This window comes from Manis javanica, chromosome 14 (genome assembly GCF_040802235.1).
Source record: "Manis javanica isolate MJ-LG chromosome 14, MJ_LKY, whole genome shotgun sequence".
Lineage (NCBI taxonomy): Eukaryota > Metazoa > Chordata > Mammalia > Pholidota > Manidae > Manis > Manis javanica.
In genome coordinates this window covers 55,978,823-55,992,065 of record NC_133169.1, presented here as the reverse complement: position 1 = coordinate 55,992,065, position 13,243 = coordinate 55,978,823, and the positions used below count along the sequence as shown (strand labels likewise).

The 13,243-nt window shown below is 37.7% G+C and overlaps 1 protein-coding gene across 1 annotated transcript in view; it reads right to left on the bottom strand.

Annotated features, from left to right (window-relative positions):
• The window catches only part of FBN2 (fibrillin 2), a 216,351-nt gene that overhangs the window by 104,409 nt on the left and 98,699 nt on the right, over nt 1-13,243 (bottom strand). The window contains exons 9-11 of the mRNA XM_073221486.1: nt 6,289-6,441; nt 4,564-4,797; nt 3,538-3,675 (exon numbers count right to left, since the gene is read on the bottom strand). Of these exons, the coding sequence (XP_073077587.1) occupies nt 3,538-3,675; nt 4,564-4,797; nt 6,289-6,441 (525 nt within the window). The remainder of the gene's footprint in view (nt 1-3,537; nt 3,676-4,563; nt 4,798-6,288; nt 6,442-13,243) is intronic.

The following is a 13,243-nucleotide window of genomic DNA, read 5'->3' as shown; positions in this document are numbered from 1 at the left end:
GGTTTGATCATCAGTCCAGACCACTAAAAGTCACTCCATATCAGCAATAAGGCTGTTTCACTTGTTATTTCTGTGTTCCCTGGAATAGTACTTTTAACTTCCTTCAAGAACTCATCCTTTGCCTTCACAACTTGGCTGTTTGGCGCAAGAGGCCCAGCTTTCATCCTGTCTTGGCTTTCCACAGGCCTCCCTCTCTCAGCTCAATAATTTCTGGCTTTTGATTTAAAGTGAGAGATGTGCAACTTCTCCTTTCACTGGAACATTCAGAGGCCATTGTAGACTTATTAATTGGCCTAACTTCAATATTGTTGTGTCCCAGGGACTAGGGAGGCCCAAGGAGAAGAGACATGTGGGACTGCCAGCTGATGCAGCAGTCAGAACACACACATTCATCCATTAAGTTGGCTATCTGATATGGGTGCAGTTCCCAGAGCACCAAAAAACAATTACAATAAACACACCAGACGTTACCAATCACAGTTCACCATAAGAAATATAACAATAATAAAAAAGTTTGAAATATTGCAACAATTACCAAATGTGACAGAGACACAAAGTGAGCAAGTGCTGTTGAAAAAAGTGGGCCCCATAGACTTGCTCGACGCAGAGTTACCATATACCATTAATTCATAAAAAAATGCAGTATTTGCAAAGCACAATAAAATGGGGTATGCCTGTAATCACAAATGCCTGCTGCCATGCTCTGAAATGTACATTTCATTCCTCTTCTTTCCTCTGACTGTCATGCCTACTCCTTCCAAGTGATTCCCTTTGTTTTGCCTTATGTAGGAGAAGAGGAGTACTTAAATACTAAAGTCTGTGCACTTTAATTTCTTCCTATTTTCATTGGGCACTATTTTTAGTTTCATTGGGGACTAAGCAAAAGTCATAGAATTTTAAATTCCCAAAATAAGTAGAGTAATTGAGAAAGATGATTATCAAAATGGTTAAATTATCAGTACTATTAAAGCAAGAAATACTTTTGAAAAGTACCTCATATTCCAATTTAGCAAATACTTTTAATATGCAAGTGCTCTAAGATTACCTGTGGCCCAACCTACACCAAAATTACTTCTTACTATTCCAAAGTAGAATGCTTCAAATTGAGTTAAAACCCACTGCTAATGGCAGTTGGACTTACATAGTCAGGAAGAGTCACAAAAATTCATTTTAAAGTTGAATTCTCAGGAAAAGAAGAAACATGGTGAGTAGATATAAGTGTGTTCAGACCTCAATAGCAATTTTCATAAGGGCAAATGGACCAATTCTATTTTCCTTGTCTTTGATCCTTTAATACAGTTATTGCCTGTCGAATTATCCTACTTCAGTATCTAATAGAAGTTCCCAAATAGCAGTGGTGGTTTATTATTCCTCAAAACACAGGTACAATTAAAACAGTGATAACTCTCATCTTGGGCAATTAAAATTTAAAACACTGGTTAACCTATAGCCTCTTAACTTCTTCTGATGTCCTAAGTTGTTTATAAACTCATACTCAAACTGATTAGAAGTTGACACTGGAAAGAAGATAGGATTAAAGATATTAAAAACTTATTTTCTGAAAGTATGCCCCAATACTGATCTTTGGCTCTATGAATTACCATAGAAGGATAATCATGTCTGGGTTTTACCTTTGTGGATGATGAGATCCATTTGCAATGGAACAATTTACAGCAATGTTGGTGAAACACAGAAGTCAGAGATTTATATTAGCTGTGCCGACATGTAAGCCAACACTACATTAGACAGAGTTTATAAAAAAAAAAAAAAGGTGGTAGCAGCCATTCTAACCCAAGCTCCAGGAGAAGCAAGGACCTACTTTAAGAGACCTGTCTGAGATGAGCATCTGGAGCATACCTGACTGTGTATCACCCTTGGGAAAACTGAGTCACTGAAACCACCTTCCAGGGCTGAATTCCTTAGAGCCAGCCTGGATGAGAAGGCTGGGGTGGCAGCATGAACTCTTGATTCTTAAAGATAGTTCATCTTTATAACAGTGGTTCACCAACTCCTCCAGAGTACAGGTGCTCTACAGAAGAATCAAGTGTACCTGGGTGCTAACATGAAATAAATGGTGGTCTTTGGCTAATCTACAGAAAATATTCAATGTCTGGCCTACTTTTATTCATTGGTTAGTGAATCATGTAGAGACACATGAATGACAAACATTAATAGCCGAACAAAAATAGTCAATCAAATTTCAGTTTGATGGATTGTGACTGTGTATGTATGTGTAAGAAGGGCTATTTTATGTATTGTATACTTATAATCATGTTTTCTGATAGCAAAATAATTCTCAAGTCATATAATAAGAATAAATATATGAGCATTTCATGGTGTCCAGAAATAACCACCTTCAATATCACTATCAGCTAAGCTAGGGCTTCTGCATATGGTTATACACCGCATGACCCTAAGATGCACACTGATTACGTGAATGGCACCCTCTGGAGCTGAGCAGTGCAAAACCTGGGCATCTGTACACAGGGGTCCTGAGCCTCATGTAGTCATTTTGATCTAGTAGCTCTGTACTTTGTTTAGAATGATCAGTTTTTCCAAAACATATGGCTCACGTTTTCCTTCATAATCATAGTACACTTAGGCATTTTCAGTCTACCTTGGCAAAATTATGATAATTATTTTGGGAACTCTCTCTGTTCCTGGCCTCCCTTCATATTTTACAGCCTAAACCCAAATCTGGTATTTAGGGTTATGCTAATTATGGAACATATACATGATGAAAAACTAAAAGAACAACCTCTAAACGGTTCCATTCCCATATTCCTAAAACTACTCTTAAAAGATCATGAAAACCCTCTTCATTATGAAATCCAGAAGATATTTTTGTCCTCACTGTATTTGATTATTTTGCTGCATTTAACCCTTGACACTATGTTTCCCTTGGAAGTGTGCCCTTTGCATAGCTTCTGAGACATAAAACTTTCCAGGCTATTTTGCTCTTCTCCAGCACTGTTTTCTTCATGCCCCATGTTGCTGTTCCACAGGGTTCCAGCCACAGTACTACTTTTTTTATCTCTTCATCTCTTGCTATGGTTCAACCTGGGTGACAGTATCCATTTTGATGGTTCTAACAGCCACGTGCATGCCATTGGTGCCTAAATCTGTCGCTCCATCCCTGAGCACTCCTCTTAGCTTTAGAAAATGTTCCACACACATAAAACTCAACATATCCCAAAGAGACCCACCAACTTTTTCCTCCCATGCTGTACCTTCTTCTGCACGTTAATGACACCCCAATATATCCAGTACTGCTCGACTAGCAAGAAAGGAATGGGAGAGGCAGAGATAGAAATTACAATAGTTAGGACCTGAGAGGCTGGGGGATTCTTAAAGTGGCTCATCTCAGCAATAGCTTAAGGGAGCATATGGAAGAACATGTACATAGGAGACAGCCTGGAAATTAACTTTACTTCCAAAGACTTGTTAATAAAAAAAACTATTACCTTCAGTCCAATTTGTTCTTGTAGCCTAAAAGCTATTAAAAAACTAAGTGGGTTTAGAGAATCATGAACTTACCTATGCAATCCCCATTTGCATCCTGCTTATAGCCCATGTTGCATTCGCATCGGTAGCTAGAAACGGTAGGTATGCAGCGTCCGTTTAAACAGAGATTAGCATGGTGTTTACAGATGTCTATTGTCTGGTTCAGAATAGCTATGGGAAATTAAAGCATAGGGGATATTTCATCATTCCAGGATGAATTCGTATTCTTAGAGTTGATTTTTTTAAAGGATATTTAATAAATAGTAAATTAGGTATATACATCAAAAGCCAGCATTATTCTATATTTTATTAGAACACCTATGTCCATGACCTAAAAAATATACTTGAGATACATAGTTGTACTTGTATTTGTTAAATTATACATCTGTAAACTTTGCTCAGAATGATGTCTTCTCAAAATTTCAGTAATGTTCTACTGTACTTTTTTGAATGCTTTCCATTTCTTCTTTTGTAACTGTACTGAATATTCAGATATAGTAAATAGGCAATGTGCCAAAAAGAATAAACATAGCACTGTAGGACATTATTAAATATTATTAGCAACAGCAGTTCTTTTAAAAAGAATGAACTTCAAAGTCAAGTAAACTAATGCCAACTCTGGCCTGAAGCCCATGGTTCTTGATGTCTTAAGTTACTCAACAAAAAAAGAGTGAGGAAAAGAAAGATATTTCATTATAATATTTGGATAGGCACAGAGCAAGACTTATTCAGTTTATCTCAGTTGAGAAATGGTTCTGGAAAATAATTCAAGGGGTGTATGATCAGAGCAGCTGCAAACGGCCAAATGAAATACACTGGAACCAAAAATATGCTCTGTAATGGTGTCATCTGGATTGGAGTGGTACCATGCTCTCATCTCTATTTTCACAGGGAACCTGGGTCACTCACTCTTTTCTCCAATTTGGAAAGTTTATGAAACATAAAAATAATATTTTCCTAAGAATTTTGTGTTACTACACACCTTTTGGAAAAAAAAGAACATGTTAAGTATTATAATATCATTTAAGGCAGAAAACTACACAAAAAGTGAACACTCACTTAGTCCAGTGATGATGGGACCCTGTCCCCCAGCCCCTACACTGGCTCCCCCAACTCCAGGAGAAAAGCCATTGCTTCCAGGGATGGGGATGAAGCCAGTCCCTCCTGGGCCATAGCCATTGCCATTTCCACTTGGGGCAAAGCCATTTCCCCCAGTGCCTCCAGGTCTGGAACCAGCACTCCCTGGAACCCCTCCTATTGGAAGTCCATCCATGCAAAGTCTACGATATTCCTCTAGAGGAAAAGGAAGTTCAGTTAAACACAAATGGTTATCTTTCTGCATAAGCACTTGGCATACGTAATAATGGTTTCAGTTTATCTATATACTACATGCTATGAATAAGCAGTTTATTATCTTGCTACATGTTTCAATGCTAGCCGAAGCAGGAAAGGTAGAGATGTTTCAGAAAAAGTTAAAAAATTGAGTATTAATATTTTAACTGAGTTGCATAACCAAAGAATCATCTATATGCGCACTTAAATTTTATGTCTTTAAGTGCAGCTCACAAAATTCCAGGTATAAATAATTATGAGTGCAAGAAATTCACTTGGATGGATGAAAACTAAAAGTTTAAGTAATTCATGCTGTATATTGGCTTTACTTAGAACCTCATCAGTATAGCAACTACAGATTTTTCCTATCTGTTTTCTTTCTTCTCTTTAAGGGATTAATATAGTTTCAGAATACTTTTTTCTGACATGGATTTTAACAGAAGACAATATTTAGTAAGCTTGTAAATCTGCTCCTTATTTGTCCAAGTATCAAAGTAAGAGAAAGGAAGCAAGAATATAGCGATTGCCTCAATTTCCTTAACTGCCCTCAGAATAGGGCAGAATATTGGAAAAAATGAAAATTATTTAACTCAAGTAACTGTTCAGTTAAATATTGCTATTATATATTACTAGTGGAAATATGAATTTCCAAAATTACATTCTGCATTGCCTCTGCTTTTCAGAAATTTTTGCTACTCAATTTTGACATTTTATAGCTTAGAGATTTTGAAAGAATGCACTATAATTTTGTTCTCCATACAGTACATGTACATACATGTCTTTATATTTCAAAAAGTTTAAATTATTTCCATAAGAAGTATAATTTAATACAAAGACAATATAATAAAATATACTGATCACCTTTCTGGGGGTAAACGTTAATTGTACTTTACTATTCATGCTATATTCACTTGAGTCACTACTCATTCATCCGAATTTCCTGCTATGGCCTCAGTTACACAGCAGTTAATAAAGCAAAATGAATGAGAACCATCCTCCCATCTCATATTCGTAATTTTCAGGTTCTAAGAAAAGAGAGGCAGTATCTTAAGTATCTTAGGGGATTGGATTACTGCAATGTAAGGATACTCCCGAAATAAGATAAATGAAGGTAGAACTTTTGTTATGCAAAGATATTCAAGCTTGGGAACGAAAGATACAGAGGTTTTAAAACTGAGTTGAAATACAGACATTCAAGATAATTCTTAGAAATACAGGCACAAAGACAAGTCATCATCCGGCCTCAGGAATTTTTCGGATATGAATAAACTGGGTATAGTGAGAACTAATCCCAAATAAGCAATACCACCTTCTCCCTCACAGAAACACGCAGGTCTCACTGAAGACGGCAGTAACACAAGTATGACTTGACTTCAAGGAGAGGAGCAAAGTACAGCATTGTCCCTGATTTTCTCAGCACCGTCCGTCCTGAGACGAGCGGCCCCCGCTCACCGGAGCCCCTGACGGGGCAGGCTTCAGGAATGGTTCCAACACCCCAGCAGCGACCAGGTTCACAGCAACACTGTGTCTTTGCCATTCTGCCCGGGAGCTCTTGGGCACAGCGACCGTTCACCAGGCCTGAGAAACACGTGCCTGTTCTCTGATCTGAACATGAGAAAATAAGAGAAGGCATGGCAGAATTGTCTCAGGATCTTACCGCAGTCAAGCCATATACTAGAAAATTCCAAGCAAGCTATTTCACTTCATCTCTGTTCTATCTACTTATTCTCTTAAGTTCCATTCCATGTATTCGTTCCTTTACATATTTATGAGCGAACAATCATGGAGCACCTACTCCCGCCACTTTCCATGGATAGGAAATCATAGACGGGAAGCCGACACGAGCCTAGTCTGCATTGAGAAGCCAAACCCAGGCAGATGCGGGGCCCAAAGGAAAGCGACCTCTGCCCCAGCCTCGACTCTCCAGTCCCCAGCTGACCGGTGGATGCGCACTGCGGTCTGCCACTCCCTGAGGTATCTGTGGTTGTTACGATGCAACAGCATCTGACCGATACAAATGCTGTTTTAGAAAAGTTGATCTGAAACAGCTCCTTTGAGATGGTGACAGCTGAGCAGAGACTTAAATAAGGGGAGAGCATAAACCACATGGTCACCTGAGAGAAGAGCAGTTCAGAGAGAAAGGAGACGTGCTCGATGGGCACAAGAAATAAGGGCTGAGGTATCTAAGAAGAGCATTCTGGAGGGACCGTAGTGAAGACCGTGAGCTCGGGAGAGCATGGACAGCCCTGGAGACCCTGAGGGAAGGACTTCTGGGCTTTCTTTACAGTGTTATAAGTCTTTGGGTGGTTCATTTAGAGGCAAGATAATGTTTACATTTTATAAAAGATCTCTTTGGCCGCTGAGTGCAGTGAGCACAGGAAAACCAGTGCAGAGGGTAAGTGAGGGTAAGGGATGGTGGCTTGGATGAGGGTAGTTCCAGTGAAGAGGAGAGTGGTCAGAAGGCAGGTGTATTTTGAACGTGCAGCTTGTGGGAACTTGCTCAGATGTAGGGAAGGAAAAAGTGTCTTGGAAATTTCCCAAGTTTTTTATTTACAAGCTGAGATGGGATGACATGGAGGAGAAGTGGGACTTCATACAAGACTTCACTTTAAACCTGTTACATCTGGAATGTTGAATCTATGAGTATAGAACCCAGAGAAATGGGCAGGCTGAAGATACATCCTTCTGAGTCATCAGTGTGTATGTGCTGTTGGAAGCCAGGGTGCTGGGCTGGGTAAGGCGTCTTCAAGAATTAGGGGCCATGGATGAGGTCCATGGTGATGAAAACCAAATAAGGTGGGGACTAGAGGAAGTAATGGTTGGGTTGGGAAGACTGCAACAGTAAGGAGTGTGTGCATTATCCTGTGGGACTGGGGCTAGAGAGGTGATGTCATCAAATATGACTATAATTAGGTCACTGACAACAGAGTAGAGCATGGGTCAGAATTGCAGACAAAGGCTAGAAGACACCAATAAAAGACTACATAAAATGTAAAGATGCATAGGGATAAAATATGACTATCATTTGTAAATGCTGGGGGTTTCTAACTGAAATTGCCTTCATGGTAACCAGCGGAAAAAAAAACTGTCAATCTAATTTACTATATATTATTCAACTTTCATCAAGAAGCTTCAAAGAAGTTTTGTCTTGGCCCCAAGATGAAATACATATACAACAATCAGGAGTGCATACCAATAATGCAGATGAAACTCTTAATTATAAATAATTCCATTAGTAGGCAAGCGTAAATTTGTTTCATTAGAGTTTAAAATAAATATATTATTTCTTAAATTGTCCATAGTACACTTCAGATTGGACTAAAGCTACTGTTAAATAAATGGATTGGCTTTATGAGTCTCCATGCAAAAATCAGAACTTTTCCAGTTCCCAAAAGAAACCCAATATGCCCTAAAACAAAGTACTAACTTTGATGCATGCATGCACATTTAAAGGCAGCAGACATTTCATAAACTTCACAAGCTGGGGTTAGACAGGCTGTCACTGGGAACAATTTCACAGGTAGGTTTTATCCCCAAGAATGACAGGAAAATAATTTTTGGAATATTCATTCCAGAAACCCAAAATATCATATTCCTAGATTTACTTGATTGGTACAGTCCTCAGAACAGGATGTAAATTAAGATAAGAAAGTCCTAAACTCTTAAAAACAATCACCCTTATGAAACCCACTTGGTACTACAAAGTCAGAAGAATTCATTTCTCTCTTTAAGGCTTCTGTAAGGAACAGGTTGTACCATATAGTTTTGGAAAAAAAAAATGTGGCCTTAAGTCAGGAGACCTAGGTTTGCATCAAAATATTATTAACTATTTGATTTTGCAACTACATTTAACTCTTCTTCCTCATAGAACAGGGCTTGTACAAGAATTAAATAAAAGGATGTTCTGTTTCCAGCAGAATGGTGGGTTAGCTACCTTGAACATCCCTCCCAACTGAAACATCCTGGATAAAATATGAAAGAATATTTTAAGGCATACATCACCGAGTTGGCATGAAAGAAAGAAAAAAGCAGAATCTCAAAATGAAGTGAAAATAGGAATCTGAGGAGGTTAAGTACACAGCTAGGTTTCAGCTTTAGAGCTTCTGTAAAGCTCTGGGGACTGTGAACTTCAACTCTAATGGTTCCACAGCGCCCAGAGCATAAGAGAGAGAAAGCCCAGATTCTCCCCTTTAACACAAAATGTAACAGGAAACTCTTAAAGTAGGGGCCCCAAGAGCCACAGCCTTAGTGTCAGGTTAATGGAAAGGAGAGCTGAAGGACTTGCTTGTCTACCTCACTGCTGGGTGGAGGGAAACAAGATCTCTCCTAAGGACCTTTAACCACAAGCTCTTCCTTACCCAGAGAGCTTTGATGTCTCCATCCATATTTGGTCTGTGGTCTCAAAAACTTCAAAGGAAGAATAAAGTATCCTCATAAGAATACTCCAAAGCAATACAATTAAGGACTTAATGCAGATCTCAAAGAATTCCCATAGACAAAGTTCTAAGAGAAAGGAGCATCTAACAAAAACATAACTAAGTAAGTAAACAAATAACACAAAAAGAAACTAGGCTAAATGATCAAAAGCTAGCTGAATAAGGAGCAGATACCAGATGTTAGAACGGTCAGACCGACTCTGACAATTTTAAATTACTTTTAATTAATGATGTCATTAAATATTAAATAGTAACTAAATTATATTTAATATGCTTAAGGCAATTAAAGTGTAAAAATGTGAACGGGGCAAAAGCCCATAAACCATGAAAGAACAGAGTTAAGAGAACTCAATGAAACAACTATAAATGAAAACTATTATAGTTGAAATAAAATGCTTAGCGAATACAGTAAACAGCATACTACACACAGATGAAAAGAAAATTAGTGAATGGAAGATATAGGTGAATAAATTATTTTCCGTATAGTGAAGAAAGATCTGTTTAAAGAGGTGAGAGTGAAAAGGTAAGATACAGCTACTGAGAGTATAGAAAGAGGTAACAAGCAGAGAGGGGGAGAGGCAGTATTCAAAAGATACTAGTTTAAAATTTTCTAACAATGGTGCAAGATAATCTCAGATCTAGGAAATAAAATAAACGCATACTGGGAAAAATAAAAAGAAATCCATAGCTCTCCATGTCCCTGTGAAACTACAGACCAACAAAGAAAAAGTTAAAATCTCAAAATGGCTAGAAAGAAAAGACAGATTACCTTGCTAAGGAATGATATTTAAGTCAATCACTAGTTTCTTAATAGCACCAATAGATGTTAGAACACAATGGACTAGTATCTTCTGTATGCCATGATAAAATAAACGTCTATCTAAAATTCTATACTCTTAGAAATCCTATTTCCAGAGGGAAAATTAAGGCTATTTTCAGGAACATGAAAACAGAGACAGGTTTCTACCAAAAGACTCTTGCTAAAGGAAATTTTAGAAGAGGTGCTTCAGGAGAAAGGATAATGATTCCAAAAGGTTGGAAATGTATGAAGCATGAGGAAAAAGTATTGTTAGATACATGAGTAAATCTAAACAAGCACTAAAATGTTACACAGTAATAATAATGATTAATTTGTTGCAAATAGAGAATGGCAATTGGCTAGAATGTTTAAGTCAGGTGGAGGGATCAAAACCACTCTGATATTCTTTTATCATTTGCATACGGGTAAAAATACTGAGTAATTTTAGACTTTACATAAGCATCTTAAAACACTGGAATGACCTTTAAATGCACAGAAATAGAGTATATAACCTCTAAACAATAAAGGGAAAAGAATTGAGGGAGGAGTGCAACCTGAAAAAAGTTCAAAAGAAAGCAAGAAAGAGGAAAAATGTAACAAGAAAGCAAGAAAAACAAGAAGTGCAAAGAATAGAAATAAAAACAAATGAGTTAGTTATTATAATACAAATGGGTTTAAGTCATCTCAATTTAAAAGACAAAGATCTTCAGGCCGTACAAAAATAAAACAAAAAAAATTAGATTTAGGCTATTTGAAAAAGATACATTTAAAATTTAAAACATAAAAAAGCAGAAAGATTGAGAGGAAAAATATACAACAGCATATTTTTAAAGCCTCCATCCCCACTCACAAAATGTGAAGCAAAATAATATGGGATAAAACAGATAAAGAGAAAATATTTGGAAATAGGCCAAGAAGACCTTTATGAAATTATAGTCAATACAATAGGAAAAAAGGTTCATTCACCAGGAAATATTATAAATCTAAACATTCATCACTTCATAACATAGTGTTAAAATATATAAAACAAAAACAAAACAACCACATGGAGAAACTGAGGAATCTACCATTACAGTAGGATACTTATACAGCTCTTTCAGTAACTGATAGATACAGTAAACAAAATTCAGTAGATACAGAGATAATTTGAACAGTTAAACAAACTTTATCTAATGGGGTCTATCTCTCAGACAACTGGAAAAAAACAGTTGTTTGGAGAAAATATTTCTCATGACCACACAGATTTGAAATGAGGGGAACCCTATATGGTTCTAAACAACTTACGGATTAAGTACAATGTGACACTGGAAATAAGGTTATATGTACAAAAATGAGGAGTTGCTCATCAGGAATCTATACCAGACCCAGACTTGGGGAGTCTGCAGTGAGAGTGTGGGGGGTCCACAGACCTATATTTACATGGAACACTGCAATGAAAGTTTAAAATGCCTTACAATATGTAGGTGCTACTATGATTCCCATTTATGGAGATTCCACTGTGACTAATAAAATACAAATTAATTAAAAATTACTACTAAATACCCAGTGGTTTTTCATTATATATTTCCCAAAGATACTGAATAACCATCATGTGTGTATCTGAAAAGCATTTTTTATGTTAAAGGTGGGGAGGGGGTCTTCAAGTTCAATCAATATAAATAACCACTTTTCTACACAATTTGGAAACCTCTGGTCAGCCCTAAAATATGTACTGATGGAAGTCATGTCATTGGTGAGAAAGTGGAAGGGCAGAAAGAGGACTGGAAAGTAATTCATAACATTTTTCATAAATTCTACAATGAATCTCTTCTAATAAATCAGGGAGGCAGGCAATCTATTGCCAATCCTTTGAGTCAAAAACATACCAAGGTGAGATACAGACCAATGTGATGTGTGATAGTTAAGGTCTCCCCAAAAATACATATCAAAGCAAACTAGTGGCTAGGACTTAGTTTCTCTCTTTTGCATATCTGAAACTGCATGGTCCTTAGAAGTAGCATGTTGCAAATGTGTCGTGGAAGAAGTTCTGGAATAAGAAAGGAGCACCTGAATGAGCTGAGTTGTTTAGGCACAGCAACAGTTGGAACAGGGAATTATCAGGGGCAGGGGCAGATGAAGCATATGTAGTATGTCCTAAGTACAGAGCCGTCTCATGCTTGGTATATGTTGAACCGTAAGACTGATATGTCATAAGTAATGAAAACAAGTCTATTCCTCTAATGATCTCCAATCACCCTCACTACATTCCCCGAACACGGTTTACATGAAGTCTTATTTAAAGCCACACTGAGAAAGAGGAAGCAATTCATCTTCTCTGATGAAAATATAAATCTATCCTGAAACAAAATAATGGTTACTCTTATCAGAGTTTTTTCACAGCTTGACACTTAGTCTAAACTTGATTTAAGAGAACTAATGGTTAATTATAGAATGTGATAAAACTTGGTAAAAGCTGGGGTTTGAACTCTGGAATAAATATGTCTCCTTTTGCCATGAGCTTTGCTCATTAAAAACGAAGGGTTCAGCGGGAAAACACGGATGGGGTTAGCTTGGGTCAGGACACCAGCCACAGTAGGTGTTTGATAAATAGCAACCATTGTCTTGGGCTTCACCCCTGAGACTAGAGGCCTGCACCTGCATCTCTGGTGGTTTGGCACCAACTTGGACTCCCCTTGATTAATTCTGCAGATTCCCACTCTTCCTCAATCTGTTCCTGCATGCTTTCATGTTTCCACTATACAAGACTAACTAGATGTAGGAACATGAAGAAAGAGAACCATAGTGGCTCCTAGGTTATTTCTTCCTCACTGTCTAACCTTTTCTTTCTAGAACATTCTTTCTTAATTAACACTAGTATCCGCATTCCACCAATTGCCTTTTACATGATTCTGAAGTGAAAACTAAAACACTATTCAGTGTGCTGTCACATCTAATCTCCCCTTGCTCCCTAGTTAAACACTAAGGAGATGGGGGTTACCCTTCCAGCATTTTAGGGCAAATGCGCGCACACGCAGGTGATCAACCCCCATGGTCACACAGAGAAGGCTGCATGACAACAGCATGTCGGGCCCATCACTCTGTTATCATCTTATGAAGATGGTTCTCATTTTCTTGAAACAGTTTTTCCTGACATTGATTTTTGTCTCTGTCCTGCTCTCAAATCCTGATGTGC